This window comes from Prionailurus bengalensis, chromosome E4, assembly GCF_016509475.1.
Source record: "Prionailurus bengalensis isolate Pbe53 chromosome E4, Fcat_Pben_1.1_paternal_pri, whole genome shotgun sequence".
NCBI lineage: Eukaryota > Metazoa > Chordata > Mammalia > Carnivora > Felidae > Prionailurus > Prionailurus bengalensis.
In genome coordinates this window covers 67,509,371-67,529,126 of record NC_057360.1, presented here as the reverse complement: position 1 = coordinate 67,529,126, position 19,756 = coordinate 67,509,371, and the positions used below count along the sequence as shown (strand labels likewise).

At 53.7% G+C, this 19,756-nt stretch overlaps 2 protein-coding genes across 2 annotated transcripts in view; one reads left to right on the top strand and one right to left on the bottom strand.

Annotated features, from left to right (window-relative positions):
* The window catches only part of LOC122476000 (GON-4-like protein), a 75,544-nt gene extending 73,799 nt beyond the window's left edge, over positions 1 to 1,745 (bottom strand). The window contains exon 1 of the mRNA XM_043568149.1: positions 1,702 to 1,745. The gene's annotated coding sequence lies outside the window, so the exon portion shown is untranslated. The remainder of the gene's footprint in view (positions 1 to 1,701) is intronic.
* SYT11 (synaptotagmin 11) lies at positions 697 to 19,456 on the top strand. Its single transcript, XM_043568155.1, has 4 exons — positions 697 to 994; positions 6,740 to 7,566; positions 15,668 to 15,791; positions 16,341 to 19,456. Exons 1-4 carry the CDS (start codon positions 961 to 963, stop codon positions 16,649 to 16,651), a joined length of 1,296 nt encoding a protein of 431 aa, XP_043424090.1. The 5' UTR covers positions 697 to 960; the 3' UTR covers positions 16,652 to 19,456.
* Positions 19,457 to 19,756: the final 300 nt, after the last annotated feature.

Here is a 19,756-nt window from a genome sequence, read left to right as displayed (position 1 = left end):
TTTCAACCTGCAGAATACACCGATCTGTTGGTTTGCTCTTGTTCTGCCCTTATCTCTCTCTCTCTCTCTCTCTCTCTCTCTCTCTCTCTCTCTCTCTCCCCCTAAGCAGCCCTATGCACTTGAAGCTTTTGGAAGAGAAATAGCCACTACCTTTGACACACGAGACTTAAAAAAGAAAAAACAAAACAAAACTTTAATTTACACACCACAAAATCCATCCGTAGATTGTAGAATTTTGCTTCTACAATTATTCCCAGCAACTTTTCAGAGTTATGCAACATCACCTGGTTTAGTCTTTAATCAGAGCTGCTGAAGTTTAAATAAGTTCCCATAATAACCTTTAGCGGTCTCAGAAATGCCTAACAATAATGGCAAACGATACTGAAATGCAGGCAGTATAGAATTGTCTTTTTTCCAAAATTCTGGAGTCCCTGTCATCCAGAACATTCTGCCGCTATATTAAGCCCCGGAACCCGGAATCACAGGATGTATAGGACCTCAGATGAAAATGTACCTACACTTCTGGCTCGGGCCGCGGGGCTTCTCGCCTTAGGGACCCACAGCCCGCCAGTGGGCGGGGTCTCGTCCCCCAGAAATCTCGGCGACGGGAGGGGTCCCCTCGCGGAGAGCTTCCGGAAAGGGGCCGGGCCTGACTTCCGGAGCTTTTCGGACGGAGGCGGAGTCTTCTGCCGAGGGCCGTTCGGAAGAAGGCGGGGCCTACCTCGCATCAGGACCAGTCTGGCTGCACCTGCATCCTTCGCTCAGAGCATCCCTGGAGCATCTTAGGAGGCGCCCGCAGCTGGCAACCAGGGGCCCGGCCGTCGCAGGAGGCGTCCGCCGGATACCTCCCCCCCTCCCCTGAGCTAGCGCTCTACCGCGGCGGCCTCGGTGCTGGCCGGGCGTCCCCAGACTTGGCCGACCACTGAAAAAGCATTTACAGCAATAGCCTCTGATTACGACATGGCTGAGATCACCAATATCCGACCTAGCTTTGGTAAGTACAGCCGGGAAAACTAAGCCCGGGCCAGTGGAAACGTCCGCGAAGCCAGAGGAGCCCAGTGCTGGGAGGGAGCGGAGCCCACACCCGGCCCCCAAGCGCCAGCCCCCGCCAGGATGGGGCCTGCGGCGGCGGGCGGCGCCTGAACTTGAGCTGCGGGCTGCAGAGCTGGCCAGGCCCGGGACTTGCCGGGGGTCGCGGGTCCCCACGGCCGCCGAAACCTGTGTGGGCCGCATCCGCGCGCTGGAGGGGGATGTGGGGAGGGCGGGGGAGCGGGACGCGGACCCCTCCCCCTCGGGGCGCGCAGGGCGGTGCCCCCTGCTCCCCCTCCCACTGCTCCTCGGGCTGCGGGGGAGGGCGGCGGCGGGGGATGGGCGCCAAGATGGCAGCTGGGGGGACCTGGGGGAGGGGGGCTGGAGGCCGGGGGCCGGCTTCGGGGGGGAGCCTGGGCTGCGGGGGCGCGCGCGGGGAGCCGCTGCCCGGCCGGCGGGGCGCGGGGCGCGGGGCTGGCAGCCGCCGAGGGCCCTCGAGCGCGGTTCTGCACCGTAATGGTGGGTCCGTCCGCTGCTACCAAATGGCGCTTGGCGCTGCCGAGCCGGGGATGACGTGATGTCTATTCTGGGCCTCCTGGCAGCGCCCAGGCCCCTCTCCCCGGGCCTTTGTTCCCTGTTTCCCTGGCTGGCTTTTCCGAGAGGGGGACTCACCGCGCTGGCGCTGGCGGGGGCGCGGGCCCGGCCGGGGGGGAGGGGCGGGGGAGGCCGGGCCCGGGGGAGGCCGCTTTGTGTACCCGGGAAGGCATTACGTCACCTCGGAGCGGCTGGCCCCCGACCCGGGCCTCCGGGCTCTCGGCTCGGCTGCACGCCCAGGGGCGGAGAGTGGAGTGGAAAATGGGAGGAAGAAGGGAAAGAAAAGCTGGGCGCGCAAGTGTTTTCCTCTGTGGGGCTTCCTCCAAAATGGGCCAGGGGTGCAGACTTCCTGGGCCAAAAATCGAGGAGTTGCCCTGCTCCTCCCTCACGTCTACCCCAGCTTGGATGAGCGTCGCTCAGACGACCCAGAAATCTTGAGCATCCAGACTACACCTTTTAGGGTGGGGCCGTAATCCAAGTAGGAAATGGCTTTTCTCACTCCCCAGTAAGGGGTTCATGGAAACAGAGCCCAATGAGCTCTCCCACCTCACTATCAGGAAGAAGACATCAGAGCACGGGAAGCATCCAGAAAACAGATCACACCCATTAGCTACGGGTTCCCACTGATTCCCAAAAGCTAAATCTTAGCTGTATTTCTTTCTTACACCTCATTCACCTTCTGCGTCTTTATCTTTGAGTCCCGAATTTCCAAAATAGGTGGTCCTTTTGTGGTTACATGAGCACTCCGTGATTTTCGTACTGCTGTTTTTCTTCTTACACCTTCTTTCCAACATACTCTTTTCTCTAATTGAAGTTCCAGGCTCCTGAGAAAGTTAGAAGTTATGAAACATAACGTAGCAGTTTCTTTTAGGGGGAAAAGAGAAAAAGATTTTTCAAAGACGGGGGCACCTGGGTGGCTCAGTCGGCTCAGACCATGATCCCGGGGTCATGGGATCGAGCCCCTTGCTGGGCTCGGCACTGAGTGTGGAGCCTGCTGATGAGTCTCTCTCTCTCTTTCTCTCCCTCTGCCCCCATCTCCCCTCTCTAAATTTGAAAAAAGAGAGAGCGAGAAAAGATTATTTCAGCCTTTTACGTACTCCATTTTATTCCGTCCTTACGGTATCCTCCAGTTTTAGCATTATTATATATATTTGCCAGATGAGGAAACTGAAGTTCAGCGAGATAAAGTAACTTGGGGTAAAGTCAAACAAACACGCAAGGGTAGTGCTAGGATTCAAACCAATGTCCAGTTGATGCCAAAACAAAGTCCGTTGTCATTTCACTGTGTCACCCTGGCCCACTTGACAGGGAAAGGCTGTTTTATGTTTTAGCACAGGGAGTGTCGACAGCAGGTCTGGTCAAAGGCTGAGAGAGCTGGGCACAGCCCCAATATGGCTCCCAGGTCTTTAGGCGCATACAGAGGGTCCTACATAGCTGCCACTTCTGACTTCCTCACATCTCCTAGAGTACTTCATTTCAGATGCCTTAGCCCTCGGGAGATACACCAAGCCAACACTCAATTATCCGTGACCTTGGAGGACAAAAGGAGCAAGCAGCACAGTCACTGCAATTTACGACTACTTTAGAACGCTGGCTTCAGCCATTAGTTCCAACTTCCTTTTCCCACCAAGCTTTTGACTAAAGCAAGACAGAGGGTTCTGAGTTTCAGCATCTCTGCTTTTTTTCTAGTTCACTGCCTTGGGTGTGGGGGAGAGAGACGGGGGTTAACAGAGATGAAAATGAAGAAGAAAATGGGGCAAGAGTGGGAAACCAGGTAGAGGAGAGCAGCTGGATAAGCCACGGATGGCTTCATCTGCTTGTCTTTTTTCCCTTCTCTATCCCCCTGAAAGTGGGAGTCCTTCCTCTTCTCTCTACCCATCCCACCCCCATCTTCTTTTTATTATTATTTTTTTTAATGTTTTTATTTATTTTTGAGACAGAGCATGAGCAGGGGAGGGGCAGAGGGAGGGGACACAGAATCGGAAGCAGGCTCCAGGCTCTGGGCTGTCAGCACAGAGCCCGACACGGGGCTCGCACTGGCAAACCGCGAGATCATGACCTGAGCCGAAGTCGGACGCCCAACTGACTGAGCCCCCCAGGCGCGCCCCCCCACCTTCACCTCCATCTTCTAACCGCAGACGTGGAGGCATTATAAGCAGGAGTGGGTTGTTGCGAGATCACAGAGTAGATCTATAGTGGAGCCAAAAGGACTACTCCAGTGTCCCCAGCCTGGGCCTTTACACCTCCCTTTCACATCATTGTCAAAAATGTGCCTGTCTTGTTGGTTTTCTGCTTTCCTCTTCTCATGGAGGCAACCAGTGTTCACTGTCATTAGTCAGTAGCAAGCAGTTTTCAGGAATGTCCCTGGTTGGTGGTGAATGGAAAGCCACTTTTTCACATTGTGCCCATTCTGATTGACAACTGAATCCAATCAGTTGGTCAAACAAATATTTACTGAGCTCCTATTAAATGCAAAGACTCAGGGACTCAGAGATGGACAGCATGTTATTTCCACGCGCCTTCAAGGAGCTTACCGCCAAGGCTGCTCCTATTTTATGAAACCTGTCACTAACAACTCTTATTTCGCTTAATATGTGAGAATAGACACTATTATTATTTAAACCTCGGTTTATTTTGTTAATGGCTTCACTCCTTAGTATTATTTAAAAACGTAATGTCTTCTTTTCTTGCCTGATCCCAACTTTCATAGCATCATGGGATGTTGGAGAAAGAACTTAAGAGACATTTAGTCCAATCTCTACTGAAGAGATCTCTCTTAGAATACGCCTGACCAATGGGGATCAAACCTCCAGAAGTTTTCAGTTGGAGGTTCACTGCCTTACGAAGCAATCTGGGCCATTGTGAGGCTGAACTAATAATAATTTGACTCTTTTCACTGAGTCAAAATCTGTCTTCCTGTAGCTTGTATGCACTGGTGCTAGACCTGTCCCCTTTGTAAAGTCAAATCAGACCTTTTCCATCAAAATGCCTTGAATGATTGAAGAAAGTTGTTATTCCCAGACCTCTCAGCTCCAATTCCTTCAACTTTTCCTCATTTGATACGGTTTCCAGGGCTTTTACTATCTTGATGATCCATTAATGAAGAGGTGCTCTGGGGTCAGGCAGACCAGGGTTTGGATCCCATCACCGCCATTTGCTACCTCGTGGCCTATGGCAGATTTGAGTCCCCAGGTTCCTCAGTTATAAAGCGAGGGTATTAGTGGTACCTAGTCAGTGAATTCATTGATTCAGAGAGAGCTCTAGAACAAGGCGAGGACACAATAAATGTGCACAGAAAAATAGCGATTTTTATTCTTGTCATTGCTAGACACAACACTCCATATATGTTATGCCAGTGCAGATTAAATTATGCTACCCCCCAACCCTGTCATCGGGACATCATACTCCTGGTGTAGGTTGGCATCAGCCTAATTATACTTCGGAATAAACAACTAGATTATTTCTGCTCAGATTTGTTAAGTAAGGCCTCCCGTTGTGTATCAACAGGTTTTTGAGGGCCAGTATAGAATTTTACATTTATCCCTGATGTATGTAATCATACGGACTCCTTTTTTTTTCCTGTCTGTGGAGGCCGTCGTGAATTCACTAATTCATTTCTTCAATGACTACTTACTATGTGCCGCATGGTTCTAGGACCTGGGGATATAGCAGTGATCAAAATAGACAGTCACTAATCTTATCTAGTAAGGAGGACAGATGAATATATGTCAGGAGTACTAAGTTCTATGAGGAAAAATAAAGCAGAGTGATGGGCATATTATCTCACTTGGGGCAGCCAGGAAATGCTGCTCTGATAAGGTAAGATTGGAGCAGAGGTCTGTAGTTGGTGAGGCAGTGAGCCGGGCAGATACCTGTGGAGGGATGTTTCAGGAAGAATCTGGAATATGTTGAAGTCACGTTTATTTCCTTAGTCCTCCCTGCCCTACGCATGGCTTCCCCAAAAAGTAATGTGGGCATCCAGAGGCCTTATCTAGACCTTTAAGGCCCAAATCCAGTTTGACTTCAGTGAACTTAAAGGGCAAAAGAAACCCCAAACTTGTTAGGGTCCCAGCTTGTGTGGGAAAGGACAAGAGGAGAGGAAGGGAAGGGAACGGTCTGTTTCTCTTTAGTTATCTGTTCATGCAACAAATATGTTCCAAGTACACGTTTGTGTTTTCAACATTGGGGATACAGAAATGAACCCAACAGACAAAATCCCTGTTCTCGTGAAACTTACTCTTTAGTGAAGAAGTTACTTATTGTCGTAAAATTTCACACGTGTGTGTGTTCCTATATAGATTGTGGGGGTGCACACACGCATGTGTTTTGCCGTGTGTGAGACAGATAGACCTATGGAGACGATGACACAGGGTAGGACCCCGGGGGCGGGGGGGTCTAGGTGGGAAGACGGTTGAGCTTTGAGGTAGGGTGGTCAGGGAAGGCCTTGCTGAGGTGATATTTGAGCAAAGAGCTGACATTTTGCACAGTCCCTGTTTCTTCCTATTTAAGATGCAAGTATTGGGAACTGGGAGCTGAAATTTGGAATGTATTTTTAAAATACTCAGATCCAGACTTCTTTTTGCCACCCTTGAGCGCACTCCCCAAACCACCCAGGCTCAGCCCTACATTCTTCCACCCCAGCTGCCAGGCGGCCCGCACAGGCCCACGGCAAACCCTGTGCTGGCTGCTGTGGAATATTCTCCCGAAGCCAGACGCAGCCTGTGCCCTTGAGCGTTGTGTAACAGTTGAGGTAGAGGTGACTTTGTAACACCTACAAGGTAGCTTTATGTGAATCACAAATCAGTAGGAGCGACCCAAGTCCTTAAGTGCTGCCAGAGGGCCAGGGAAAGAACGGGGAGTCGGGTGGGGCCCTTCCCGGAAGGCTTCCTGGAGAAGAGAAAGACTTCACCGGGTTCGGTGGAAAGGAAAAGCCGTGGTTGGTGGGAGGGGATGGCGCGGGGCATCCCCGGGAGAGGGGAGGTGCTCAAGCCCAGACGGGCCGGATTGGCGGTGCAGGTGCCAGATGGCCTTGGCTTCGCCGAGGCCCCCAGTGGAGGAGCTGCAGACGGGGGTTGAGGTCCACCTGCCTTGACGCGTCTCTGGTCTCCACCTGCAGATGTGTCGCCGGTGGTGGCCGGCCTCGTCGGGGCGTCCGTGCTTGTGGTGTGCGTCTCGGTGACCGTCTTCGTGTGGACGTGCTGCCACCAGCGGGCAGAGAAGAAGCACAAGACCCCCCCCTATAAGTTTATCCACATGCTCAAAGGCATCAGCATATACCCAGAGACCCTCAGCAACAAGAAGAAAATCATCAAAGTGCGGAGAGACAAAGACGGCCCCGGGAGGGAAGGGGGGCGGGGGAGCGTGCTGGTGGACGCGGCGGAGGCTGGCCTGCTGGGCCGAGACAAAGGCCCCGGGGGCCCCAGCTCTGGGTCTTGTATGGACCAGCTACCTATTAAAGTGGACTATGGGGAAGAACTGAGGAGCCCCGTCGCAAGCCTGACCCCTGGGGAGAGCAAAACCACTTCTCCGTCGTCTCCGGAGGAGGACGTCATGCTAGGATCCCTCACCTTCTCGGTGGACTATAACTTCCCGAAAAAAGCACTGGTGGTGACAATCCAGGAGGCTCACGGGCTGCCGGTGATGGATGAACAGACCCAGGGCTCCGACCCCTACATCAAAATGACCATCCTTCCCGACAAGCGGCATCGGGTGAAGACCAGAGTGCTGCGGAAGACCCTGGACCCCGTGTTTGACGAGACCTTCACCTTCTACGGCATCCCGTACAGCCAGCTGCAAGACCTGGTGCTCCACTTCCTCGTCCTCAGCTTTGACCGCTTCTCCCGGGACGACGTCATCGGGGAGGTCATGGTGCCGCTGGCCGGCGTGGACCCCAGCACGGGCAAGGCACAGCTGACCAGGGACATCACCAAAAGGAACATCCAGGTGAGGAGGAAGAGTGTGTTGGTCGGGGGGGGGGCGGGGTACTGATAGGTTGGGGGAGATGAGAGCTCGGGGGACAAATGGAGGGCAGGGGGCGGACGGATGGAAGGAGGGGCTGTCAAGAATCTGCAGTGGCCGGAGTAAAACGGAGGGCCTGTCCAGCTGAGTCTCCTCCAAAAGGCACTTGGCAAGGACAGAGGCACAGGCAGCTGCTGAGATCTTGCCCAGTGCTGGGCATCCTGATGCTAAGCCGGGCTTGCTTGGAGCGGGCTGGCCCCCCGGTCCTAGACCCTCATGACATCAATGCTGTGGGGGCCGGTTTCTTCTCCAAAGTCACGTGTGACCTTCCTCTGCTGAACTGTGACGGGGCTTCGGTCATCTTGCCCTCAGCTTCCCTTTCTCAGCCCAGATCGCGGGTATAAGTAGTATCGTGTGTCTGTGTGTTCTCAGCCATTCCATAAATGCCGTGTAGGGACTCGATTCACCTCCCAGGCCCTCTCCCGGGCCTCAGCCCCGCCACACGTGCTCATCCTCGGCACCCCATTTGCACAGATCGGCCGGGGAGTCAGGGCCCACCCTCCTGCCTCCTCCCCGCTGGGCGGCTCTGGCTCTTGACCTGTAGTTTCAGGGGCGCAAGAAACGTGCCCCCCCCCCCCCCCCAGTTCGCCTGTTTCTCCCACAGCCGGGGGAGCAGGGTGGTTCTCCGTGGAGCGCTCCGGCTCTGGCCAGACTGGCTGACTCCAGGCCCAGCGCACCACCTCCCAGCCGAGTGGCCCCGGTGAGCGCCTGAACCCTCCTCAGCTCGTTTCCCCGTCTGTGAAATGGGGCCGATAATACCGTCTTCCTTGCAGTGTTGTGAGGATTAGGTGAGATAATGCGTCCGGCGCGTCGTTGCCCTTGAGGGGCCTTTACTTTAGTGAAGGAGAAAGACGGTCTTGACAACTGCCAGGTGGTCAGCGTGGAAGAGGCTGTTGGCATTTTAAACGCAGAGTTTCATTCCTGTTGCAAGATACGACAGGAGTGGTTAGTAACAGGGGCTTTGAAGTCGAACCCGAGTTTGAATCCAAATCTCGCCAGCCAGCTGACCTTGGGCGAGCTGCTTAGCTCCTCTGATCTCGGTTTCTGATGGGAACTAAGCGAGATGGTACATCTACGTGGCCCCAGGCACACCGTAAACCTTCAAGAAATCGTAACCGCGACTGTTATTGCTGTCATTAGTAAGGTTTGGTCCCTGGGAGGTACGTGTGGTTAGCAGACACTTATATTTGAACAAAACGAAGGAAGGCAAGGGTTGTGCAGAAGGAGGTGGAAGGTTCAGAAAGGACGTCAGGGCCGCTGAGAACAACTGCTCACCTTCCAGAAAGAGCCGTGGCCCTGGCTGCCATGCTTCTCTCCCGACGCCTCTTCCACCTCCAGGCCCACACTGGACTCAGCAGGGAGGCAGGAGGGCCAGGATCGGACAAAGGAGGCTTACGGGGCCAGTAGAGGCCGGGTGTGCCCTGAGCGCTGGGCACGGTTTACCCGCTGGACGAGGGCAGGTTCCTCCCTTCCATGCTGTGTCTCTGGCGCCTGTCACAGCAGCCGCCCGGCCACGCCACTGCCCGGGGAGCTGTGGCTGCCGCGTGGCACACCAGCCCTGCCTCCCAGGGGCCAGGGAAGCCCCCGCATCTTGAAGGGCGTTAGAGGTGCTCTTCGGGTCCTAAACGCTGGTCCCCCGCCAAGACAGGGGGAGACGTCCGAGAGCCCAACACAGCAGAGGCTCTTGTACCCTCAGAAGCACGGGTCGGAACTGCAGCGGTGACATGTTTTCAGCCCCCTCCATCGTGTCCCCTTCCCCGCCATCTCCTTTCCTCGGGGCTCTGCTGAGTCCTCCCTGCTCCTCCTTTCCAGCAGCCCCGGTGCTCCACTGCCTGCCTTCATCAGCGCTGCACACCGTCCTTCCCTGCAGCCCCAGCCTCGGCGAAGCCACCAGCTGGCCAGACTCCCCCAGACGGCTCGTGCTCTTGCCGCCCAAGCCTGAAAGCAGGCGATGGCTCTGTGCCAGGCTGCAGCTGGGGAGAGACTGGCCAGGAAAGGGACTGATTTGGGCTGGGAACAAAACAGCCTCAAATCCCGGACACTGGCCAGGGAGCACAGACAATGGCATTTGCTAAACCGCCAGGGGCTCTTGGCAAGAGCCACGTTTCTTTCCACTTTATTAACTCCCTTCAGGAGGGACAAGCCAGGGCGAGGATCCTGAGCAACAGGCCCCCTGGGAGAGGCGCAGACAGGACACGCAGAGCCCTCCAGCCCGCTGGACCTCCTCAGCGTGTTTCTGCAGCCAGCGCCTGTGGCCAGGGCTGCGCTCCGTCCCGAGCCACGAGTCCACACGCCTGCCTGTAGCACGGCCTCCAGATGTCTACCCTGCACCCTCCCTGCTGTGGCCCAGAGTCTGCCCTTTCTGGGTCTCCCCTTGGCTCAGCAGTTAGAGCTGCTCTGGACCGTCCCGCACTCTATAAAGAGCTTTTTCTGGTCTGTGGAAGGCATCCGCTTATAATACAGGGTCACGCTCTCTTCTCCCACCGGAGGCTTGGGTGGGGACTGCTGGGAATTGGGTTTCCCCAGATAACCCCACACCCCTACCTGAACTTCCTTCAGCAGAAAAATCGCCTCTCATCCTTCCTTTTACCTAGTGTGGTCTGGTTGAGGAAGCCCAGGGCTGGCTGTCATGTGTGACTCCCATTTTAGTCCTCACTCGGGGCCAGCGGCCACCGTTTCTCAGCCTTGATCCTTGGCAGAGAAGGCTAATGGGATCACGGAGAGCGCTCTCAGCTCTTAGGAAAAATTAGCCCTTGATTATTAGTAAAAGAAGATCACAGTATAAATTCTATGATGCCCTAAATCTCTGAATTGGACTCTGGAACCAGCTTTTTTTTGGGGGGGGGGAGCGGGGGGCAGCTATTTCTCTAATATTTCATTTGGTTAGAAATTATTATTATTTTTAAGTACGCTCTATACCCAACGTGGGGCTCGGACTCGACCCTGAGGTCAAGAGTCTCCTGCTCTTCTGACTGAGACAGCCAGCCACCCCTCAGATAAAAATCAAAGTGAATTAAACTAGAGTGAAAATTCAAGTAAATTCCCATAAAAGATCACCCACGAGGGGGAGGGAGGCGGCCCAGAGGGGGCCTGGGGGCAAGAGAGGGTGGAAAGGGAAGTAACTGACAAGCGGGTCTTGCAGAGCTGTTAGATTCCCCCGAATCTCTTCGCGTCATTGTTTTCCAAATCTCTTCCCATCTTTCCTGGGCCACATCTGGTGCTGATGGCCTGGGACAGTGGTCGTGGGAATGCCAGGATTCTCAAAATCTCAGACTCCTAAGGAACCTGAGAGGTCATCCAGTCGAGCCAAAAGGGACTGAAAAGAGAGAAAGAAATGAGCCACGGAGAGAGTGGCTGTGTGTGTGTACTGGGGAAGAGAAGATGTGGTTGAACATCAAGGTTTTTGTTTCTCTTGTTTTCCCATGACTGTGATTGGTGTGGAGGTGGCCCCAGAGGACCTCTGGCCCCAATAAAGTTGTACTGACGACGCGCGGGGCCACCTGGTGCAAAGACTGTGTGGCTCGCCAGTCACTCTGGAACGGACCCTCACCCTACCGTGTCTTCCCTACCCCCAGTTTCTGTTCCTCTTCTGCACTGTGGGAGAAAGGCGCCTGAGAGCAAAGCCTCCCCGCTCTTTCAGGCACGGAGGACACCCTTCCTCCCCCTGCACTCCTGCTTGTGTGCCCCCAGCAGGGTTTTTGCCTCACTCGGCCAGGGGGCTGGGAAACAGAGCTCACTCCCAGCCCTTGACAAAGATCCCTTGAGAAAGAGCCATTGACAATGCCACTCGCAGTGGGAATTGGGTGGAAAGAGAAGGGGGGAGGGGAGGGGAGGGGACGTGAGATCTGGCCTTCAGTGTGGAGGCACAGTGGCACTCGGGTGCTATTGTAGCTGCAGACTTGACCTGGGCTTCACCGGGGGCACTGGACGGGGGTGGGCGTTCTGCCCAAGTAAGATGACCAGAGGTGAAGTGGGGGGATCAGATGGAGAACAACTGCCTGAGGGGTGATTTTAGGGGAGAAAAGAAAGTTGTAACCAGAAGTTGTTCACTTTCCCTGAGAACTAGGGAAGGGACATGGGGATTTAGACTGGAAAGATTTGGCTATAAGGGATGATTTACAAAACACAGTTTTAACCAAATAATTAGGAAACATAAGCTATAATTTTATAGCTAATGCTTTTTTTTTTTTTTTTTTTTTTTTTTTTTACAAATAAAACACTTGGGTTTTTATTTTTAACGATCAGGCTCATGTAACTTTTTTAAAGGAGGCTCCATACCCAAAATGGGGCTCAAACTCATGACCCCGAGATCAAGAGTCAGTCACACGCTCTTCCTGCTGAGCCAGCCGGGCGCCCCCAGAAAACTCTTTGTTTAGAGTTTTCCTTTTACGCCATCTACTCTTCTTCTGTATACAAAGTGAGAATTATATTTAATTGTATATAATTAATTTTATGTAATAAGATTATATTTAAATCTTTATATTTAAAGATTGTGTGTGCAGGGGCGCCTGGGTGGCTCCATCAGTTAAGCGTCCGACTTCGGCTCAGGTCATGGTCTCACAATTGGTGAGTTCGAGCCCCACGTTGGGCTTTGTGCTGACAGCTCAGAGCCTGGAGCCTGCTTGGGATTCCGTCTCCCTCTCTCTGCCCCTCCCCTACCCATGCTCTACCTCTCTCAAAAATAACACTTAAAAAAAAATTTAAAAAAAAAGATCGTGTGTGCATATTTCGTGTTTAGCGCCAGTATTCAAGGATGTTCCAGACCTCAAATCTAGTTAACATTTCTTTGGGGCTCGGGGAATGAAGTGGTGGCCCAGATCACCCAGAAGTTCCTTCTAGATCAGTGCTGACTGCCGGAACTCTCCGTGACGGTGCAAATGTTCTGTACGTGCACTGGGACACTTGAAATATGGCTAGTGTGACTCAGGAACTAAATTTTTTTTTTTTTAACGTTTATTTATTTTTGAGACAGAGAGAGAGCATGAACAGGGGAGGGGCAGAGAGAGAGGGAGACATAGAATCGGAAACAGGCTCCAGGCTCTAAGCCGTCAGCACAGAGCCTGACGCGGGGCTCGAACTCACGGACCGTGAGATCATGACCTGAGCCGAAGTCGGACGCTTAACCGACCAAGCCACCCAGGCGCCTCTCAGGAACTAAAATTTTAATCTTACTTAATTTTAACTAATTTAAAATTAAATTTAATCGGACACTTGGAGCAAGTGGCTGCCGTATCGGAAAGCTCAGTTCTGAATGTTCCTCTGGAAGGCGCTTAATTTCCCTTATCGCGTGGGATGACTTTCCTGACACCATTTGGCCGTACCTAATAGTAAAAATGAGTTTACGTCCTCTGCGTTCTGACTCATGTCAAAAGGAAGCAGCCCAGAAGTATACTGGTTGGCAGGGACAACCAGCCTGTGATCCTAAGCTGGCCGAGGGTACTTCGCGGACATAATCGAGAGCTGACAACATGTATGTTCTGGGAAAGGAAAAACCGTGGGGCTTCAGTCTAGCAGAGAAAAGCCGTGAAAATCTTTTGTAAGTCTGTTCGCTTTTGGACTTCGGTTTCAAAAGCTAGCGGGTGAGTTTAAATCTTAGTCCTGTGATGCCCTACCACGGACCTTTGCATACGTTCCTGGAATGAAATGTAGCCTCAGGAAAGTTTCTGAACCAGGCGAGCTATTACTCAGTTTCATTCCTTGAGGGGAGTTAGGCTTCTAATCAAAGCACAGATTTTTAGGTTTCTTCCCTCATTTTCCACTGACGAGCTAATTAAATTACTCGCTGCTGTTCTTTCCTGCACAGGCACCCTGAGCAGCTAGCGCAGAAGTCTGCGAGCTTCTCCAGATAGGGCTTCCCGCCGCCCCCCGTCCGGCCCCAGCCGCTAGCATCGCGCCTTCACCAAGCAGGTGCACAGAACGTTGTTGTCGGGAGCGTGTGGCACGGGTAGGGCTGGCGGTGAGTGTAGCCCGGTTTTGCGCAGTCTACGGACTCCTGGAGTAGGTGACATTTCTTGAGGGCTTTGAAGGACATAGGAATGAGACTTGGTAGCGAGGGAGTGGTTTTTGTCCCAAATTTACCTTATTATGTCCAGTGTTCCTTGAGCCCCACCTCCTTTTTGTTTCCTTTCTCCCAGCCCCATCCTCACTTCATAAAAAGGTAGATACACATTAAAATTTTTAAAGATTTTTAACGAGAAAAAAAATTTTTTTTTGATCACAATTTTAAAAATGAGCTAAGAAACAAGAAATTGCCCTCCACTCTCCCTCCCACTTCCACTTTCGTCAGTTCTTCCTGACACCTCTTGCCCCACACCCATCCCCGGGTCCCGGCCTCAGTGTCCCCTCCTCAGCCTCGGGGCCGCCTCTGCTCCGTCCGTCCGTCCGTCCGTCCATCACTTGTCCAGCCTCCACTAGAACGGTAGCGGCCTTCATAAATCGTCGACGGCAGCAACGCCTGTCACCCCTGTGCCGGCTGGTTGCCCTTGGCCTGTGTGCTGCGGCTGAGTCTGCTGTTTGGTTCCAAGGCCCTCGCCTGACCCACCCCCCAGGTTCCCTCCTCCCGGCACCTCCCCCCAACTCTGGGAACACAGGGGACCCTCTCAGGACCCAGTGCCTTCATAGCGGCCATTCCTGCCGCTCGTCCTGACCAGTCTTCTCACGGACTCACTGTCATAAACTCAGCCCGGAGGTCGTGTGGCAAACCCCCCCCCCCCCCCAGGGGTCCCCCAGCAGCACTGGGACGGGTCCTGACAGCCCCGAGGAGGGCGTGTTTGTTTGCGCCTGTCTCTCTGGACATGGTAAGCTCCCTGGGAGCGAGAACCAGATCCTGGGCGCCCGGCTGGCTCTGTCCGTGGAACATGCACCTCTTGATCTCGGGGTTGTGAGTTCAAGCCCCACCTTGGGCATAGAGACTAGAAAGAAAAGAAAAATGCGGGGAAATGAAAAAGAAAGAAAGAAAGAAAGAAAGAAAGAAAGAAGGATTTGGGTCCTATTTGCTCCAGATCCCCAGCACCCAGCTTGTAGTAAGTATCCAAATATTGTTTCAAGTGTCCTTAGAGGGGCGCCTGAATGGCTCAGTTGATTAAGTGTCCAGCTCTTGGTTTTGGCTCAACTCATGATCTCATGATTTGTGAGTTCAAGCCCCACGTCAGGCTCTGCGCCGACAGAGCAGAGCGTGCTTGGAATTCTCTCTGTCACCTCTCTCTCTGCCCCTCCCCCACTCATGCTGTCTCTCTCAAAATAAATAAAGTTAAAAAAAATTTATTTTTTAATGTCCTTGGAGGACCAGAGCGTTTTTTCAAGCTCAAAGTAGAACCTGGCACAAAATGTAAAGAGGGGAACACGCAGACGTGAATGGGGGAGGGGCCAGCACTCCGAAGTGCTTTCGGTGAGGCAGGAGGAGCAGGTGTAGGCATCCACCTTGTGAAACGGAGGAACAGTCGCCCCAAAGTGCGGGAGCCTGCCCAAAGCCAGGTGGTGAGTAAATGGCAAAGCCAAGGCTCCAACCCAAGTTTCCTGCCTTCCAGTCTACAGTCTCCAAAACTTTCAGCGCGAGAACCAAACGAGACCGTCGGAGACAACGCGCTTCTGTCTCGCGCCCCGTGTGCCAGGCACTGGCACAGGTAAACGTTTACCGATTTTAACGTATTTAATCGTCTTGCTAATGCTTTGAGGTCAGTACCGTTTGTGTCTTCATCTTTCAGCTCAGGAAGGTGACACAGAGACGTCCAGTTCTTGTCCCAGGTCGCGCAGACAAGCATTCGCAGCAGGACTTGATCCGGACCAACCTGGCCTCACAGTCTGCGCTCTTGAATACTAGTCGAGGCTGCCTCTCCTTGCAGATGATTTTATTTAGTATCAGGATTAGAAGTAGAGTATTTCCGTTTTTCTCTCCCCGTTACTCTGGTAGCTACGTCCCTACAGGGCGACCGTCTCCCCTGTGCCTCCCCCCGTCACTGCTGCGCACTCACTGTGCCAAGCTCTGTCCCTCGTGGCGGGACCCTCACCTGCTGTTCCTTCTCCACAGAAGTGCATTAGCAGAGGGGAGCTCCAGGTGTCTCTGTCATACCAGCCCGTGGCACAGAGAATGACAGTGGTGGTCCTCAAAGCCCGACACCTGCCGAAAATGGACATCACCGGTCTCTCAGGTAGCAGCTATTTACTCCAACCTACTTCTGTCCGTCCCAGCACCACCGCGTCCCGGCCTGGGGCCCCGACAGCGCCCGCGTTTCAGGACCCCTAGCACCCTGTTCCTCTGTCCACGCTCTCCTCGTGGCGATTGCCTGGGTTGTAGGTCTCCCTAGCGGGGGCGGGGGTGCTTTGAGTGGGCGTATGGGGTCTTGACGTTTGGTGGGGTGTCGGGGCCGGGGTGGGTGTGCGTGCCAGGTGCTGAGCCCCCGCTCCAGGCGAGACATCTCAAAAAGACTGCGGGCTTTTGTTAGTCCCGGCGCCCTTGCAAACGCCTCCTGGTGTCACGGGGTTTCTTCAGACCTGACTGGAGGAAGTTCTGTTACACTCCTGCTTGGCTCCCGTGGCCCCCCCTACCCAGGCAGGCAGACGCACCTAAAGTCAGAGTGGGTTTGGTGTGAGGGGCCACCAACGAGAGGAACGTCAGAGCCCCTCCCTGCCAACACGAAACCAGCAGGAGGACCGTGTCATGGGTCTGTCTCCCTCTTTTCTTGTCCCTTTGGCGGCCCCAGATCCTTACGTCAAGGTGAACGTCTACTACGGCAGAAAGCGCATCGCCAAGAAGAAAACCCATGTGAAAAAGTGCACTTTGAACCCAGTCTTCAACGAGTCTTTCGTCTACGACATCCCCCCTGACCTGCTGCCTGACATCAGCATCGAGTTTCTGGTCATCGACTTCGACCGCACCACCAAGAACGAGGCGGTGGGGAGGCTGATCCTGGGGGCACACAGCATCACCACCAGCGGGGCGGAGCACTGGAGGGAGGTGTGCGAGAGCCCCCGCAAGCCCGTGGCCAAGTGGCACAGTCTGAGCGAATACTAATCCTGTGCTCCTCGCCTGAGCCCGGGGCCGGGCAGGGCAGGCGGGGAGACGCCGGGGAGAAGCAGACTTAAAACCTCATTTTAGTTGTAGAAGAAGATTTCTTACAAAATAAACCCCACGAAGAACGCCCCGTGACCACAGCTGCAGATCAGTTCTTAGTGATGATGATTTTTCTCCTTCGCAAGGCACTAGAAATTCTTTTTTTTTTTTTTTAATGGGGAAAAAGAGAGGGAAAGGCCTCACCAGTCTATATATAACAATGTAACCTTATACTTGCATGTCTAATACAAACTGAAGAAATTAGCCTAACTGCCAATATCAAGTTACAGATTTTGATCCATGAAAATTGTGTTTTGTGCCGAATTGTATTTGCTGATTACCTGAAATTGGCCTCTTTTTACCGGGCTTTGCTGGAGAGGCGCCGTCTCCCCCCCCCCCCCCACCTCTGCAGGTGAGACCTCACGGCTTCATCTTCCCCGTGTTCTCTGACACCCCTGCTCTTTGGCTGAGCCCAAGGTCCAGAGGTCCAGAGTGAGCCGGGAAACAGGCCGGGTGGACGAGGCAGGGTTTGCAGGGGAGAGAGGATCCGAGGCGTGGGGTCTCTGCGCCAGCGTTCCCGTGGGGAGGGGGCAGGGGCAGTCTGTGATTAATTTGTGACAAAGCACACGAACACAGCAGACTCACTAGGTAGAATTCGGGTTTACGGAACTAGATGACTGCTCTGGAGGGAGCTTTGAAGACTTCAGATCTGGCTCTCCGGTGGCACCAGTGGGCTCGTGTGGCCGGTCCCAGACGCTGTTTGTGAGCGTGGGCAGAACGGAGGTGCCCGTCACCACCTTGCAGCTACACCAGCAAGTGACAGCCATTTGTTGGTTCGAAGGATGAAACTGACCTTTTTTTTTTTTTTCCAGAAATGCTCACCATGGAGAAGCTGCAGTCTTCTCAGGTAGCTTAGAGGAGGTTGGCTTTGCTTCATAAGGAAAAGGGCCTGCAGAAACTAGTCTGTATCCTTAAATTTTTCAATTGCGGCTCTTAAAAATAACGAAATAAGTAAACGTTGAGTTAAGGAGTGATCAAGGTAACCTGGAATCTTCTATAACATCCCGTCCCTCGTGGTTCTTGGGCTCCAGGGGTCGAGACCAGGTGGAGGGATGGGATGGGGGCAGCCCAGGGTGCGAGGGATTCAACTTCAGGCCTCCTGACTCCGGGCGGGCGGGCCGTGGCTCTGAGGCCAAGGCCTCCCAGAGGGCAGACACCTGGTCCGCTGGCTGCAGGCGAGCGTGCAGGGCCAGCAGGCCTTTCCTCTGGCCTGCACGGGGGCTCACGCGAGCAGCAGCCGGAACCAAGGCCCGAAGGGGCCGCCGAGGCAGGGCCACACCCGACAAGAGCCGTCCTTCCCTCTGGCCTCCGAAGAGGCCGGGTGTCCAGACAGGGCGGCGATATTGCCTTTGACGTTCCCCGAGCTCTTGCGGATTTAAAACCAGTCTGCTCCCCCTGAATCCCTTTGCTGTTCTTTCTGAAGCCTGGATTCTTGACCGTGCGGAGCAGTGCCGAGCAGGCCTGGAGCCCACACCGCTGGCCCCCGCCCTCGTCTGACTCCCCGGCCCGGCGGTGTCCCCACTGGTCTCCAGCCTATACTCCATGGAATGTAAATACTGTATCATACGTAGAAGAAAATAATTTTTGTTTTCTAAAAATGCATTTTGAGATAGTTTAATGTAAATCGGACAGGAGCGTCCTGAAGCCCCCTTAGGAAAAAACCTGCTTCCTCTTCATCGCCTTAATGTCTGAAGATCAGAAACCGCTGAGCACCCCGCTCGTGTCCTTCCCAGAAACAGTGCAAAGCAACAGGCGAGACAGTCTGGTGTTTGCCCCGCTGAGTGCCTGTAGCCCCTCCTGCGGCCCCCTCTCCCCGTCTCCCCCCCGCCCCCCGCCTCCAGGCGGCTTTCCTCCCTCATTTTTCTGGGCTGTTGAGCAGTGGGCGGTGAGGTGACAGGGCGGGGACCGTAGTTCTGGAGCCAGGAGTGGCCTCCAAGGAGGCAGACAGCACAGGGCCCCTCCCTCCTACCTCACGCCTGATCCATCATGCCCTTGGCTTTGCTGTCCCAAAGTTTCCTAGCTGCCTTCGGCTTTCACCCGTGTCCCTCCCAGAGCCACCTGAAAAGGGCGGAGGAGTAGTGTCCTCCTCGGAGTCAGTTGAAAGACAAGAGAGTCGCACCCTAGCTTTTGCACAAGGCACTCGTGGTCGGGAACGGGTTAGGGAATGGTCACTTCTGATTTTCCAAGAGTCAGTCCTTCTCTGCTGATAATCTTGATTCCTTTGGGAAGACAAGAGTTTTTCGTAATAACAAAAGTCCCTCTATGAGTTATTCCTCCGTTCGGTTCTTCTCGGTGGAGCACAGCCACGAGGTACGTGTCCATGAACATGCTCTAGATATGAAAACAGAGAGAACTGGTTTGTGGGACAGGAGCGGCTTGCTCAGGAGAGGGAACGGTACGAGTCCTTTTTCTTGGAAGGCTTTTATTATGGCCACGACAGTGACATTGCCCTCACCATGATCCTTCTCCGATGTGGTCGTCTTTCTTTACCTTGTGTCTTCTCTTGTAAAAATGAAACTCAAAATAAATGTGTCAAATTCAAAAAAAAAAAAAAAAAAAGAAAAAACGGAAAAAAGCTAACATGAGTTGTGTGAAACTGCATAATGCTGTAATGCTAACCTACAATGTGTAACGCTATCTTGTACGTGGACTTTGTTAATGCACCACACAAGTGCAAAATAAAGACTGACTCACATTAAACACGCACAGGGACATGTGCATGGTTTTCTTGAGAGCCGGTGACTGGGAATGAGGTTGGTCCTCAGACTCCGGGATGTTCCAGGGCGCGCTTTCCAGTGTGGGCCCCACAGCACCTGATCCGTGGCCATCTGGAGCACTTGTTAGAAAAGGCAGAGTCAGGGAGGTGGGGGGGGGGGGGGGGGGGGGGGGGGGGGGGGCGGGGGGGAATGGGTGCCCTGCTGGCCGAGTTGGGGGAGCCTGCAACGTCTGCTCTCGGGGTCGTGAGTTTGAGCTCCACACCAGGTGTAGAGCTTACTTAAAAAAAAG

Excerpts from the sequence above, each read along its gene's own strand:
- SYT11 (XM_043568155.1), top strand. The coding sequence starts at position 961 with ATGGCTGAGATCACCAATATCCGACCTAGCTTTG. Across the intron at positions 7,567-15,667 it reads TCACCAAAAGGAACATCCAG|AAGTGCATTAGCAGAGGGGA; the intron begins GTGAGGAGGAAG and ends CCTTCTCCACAG. Across the intron at positions 15,792-16,340 it reads CATCACCGGTCTCTCAGGTA|ATCCTTACGTCAAGGTGAAC; the intron begins GCAGCTATTTAC and ends TGGCGGCCCCAG.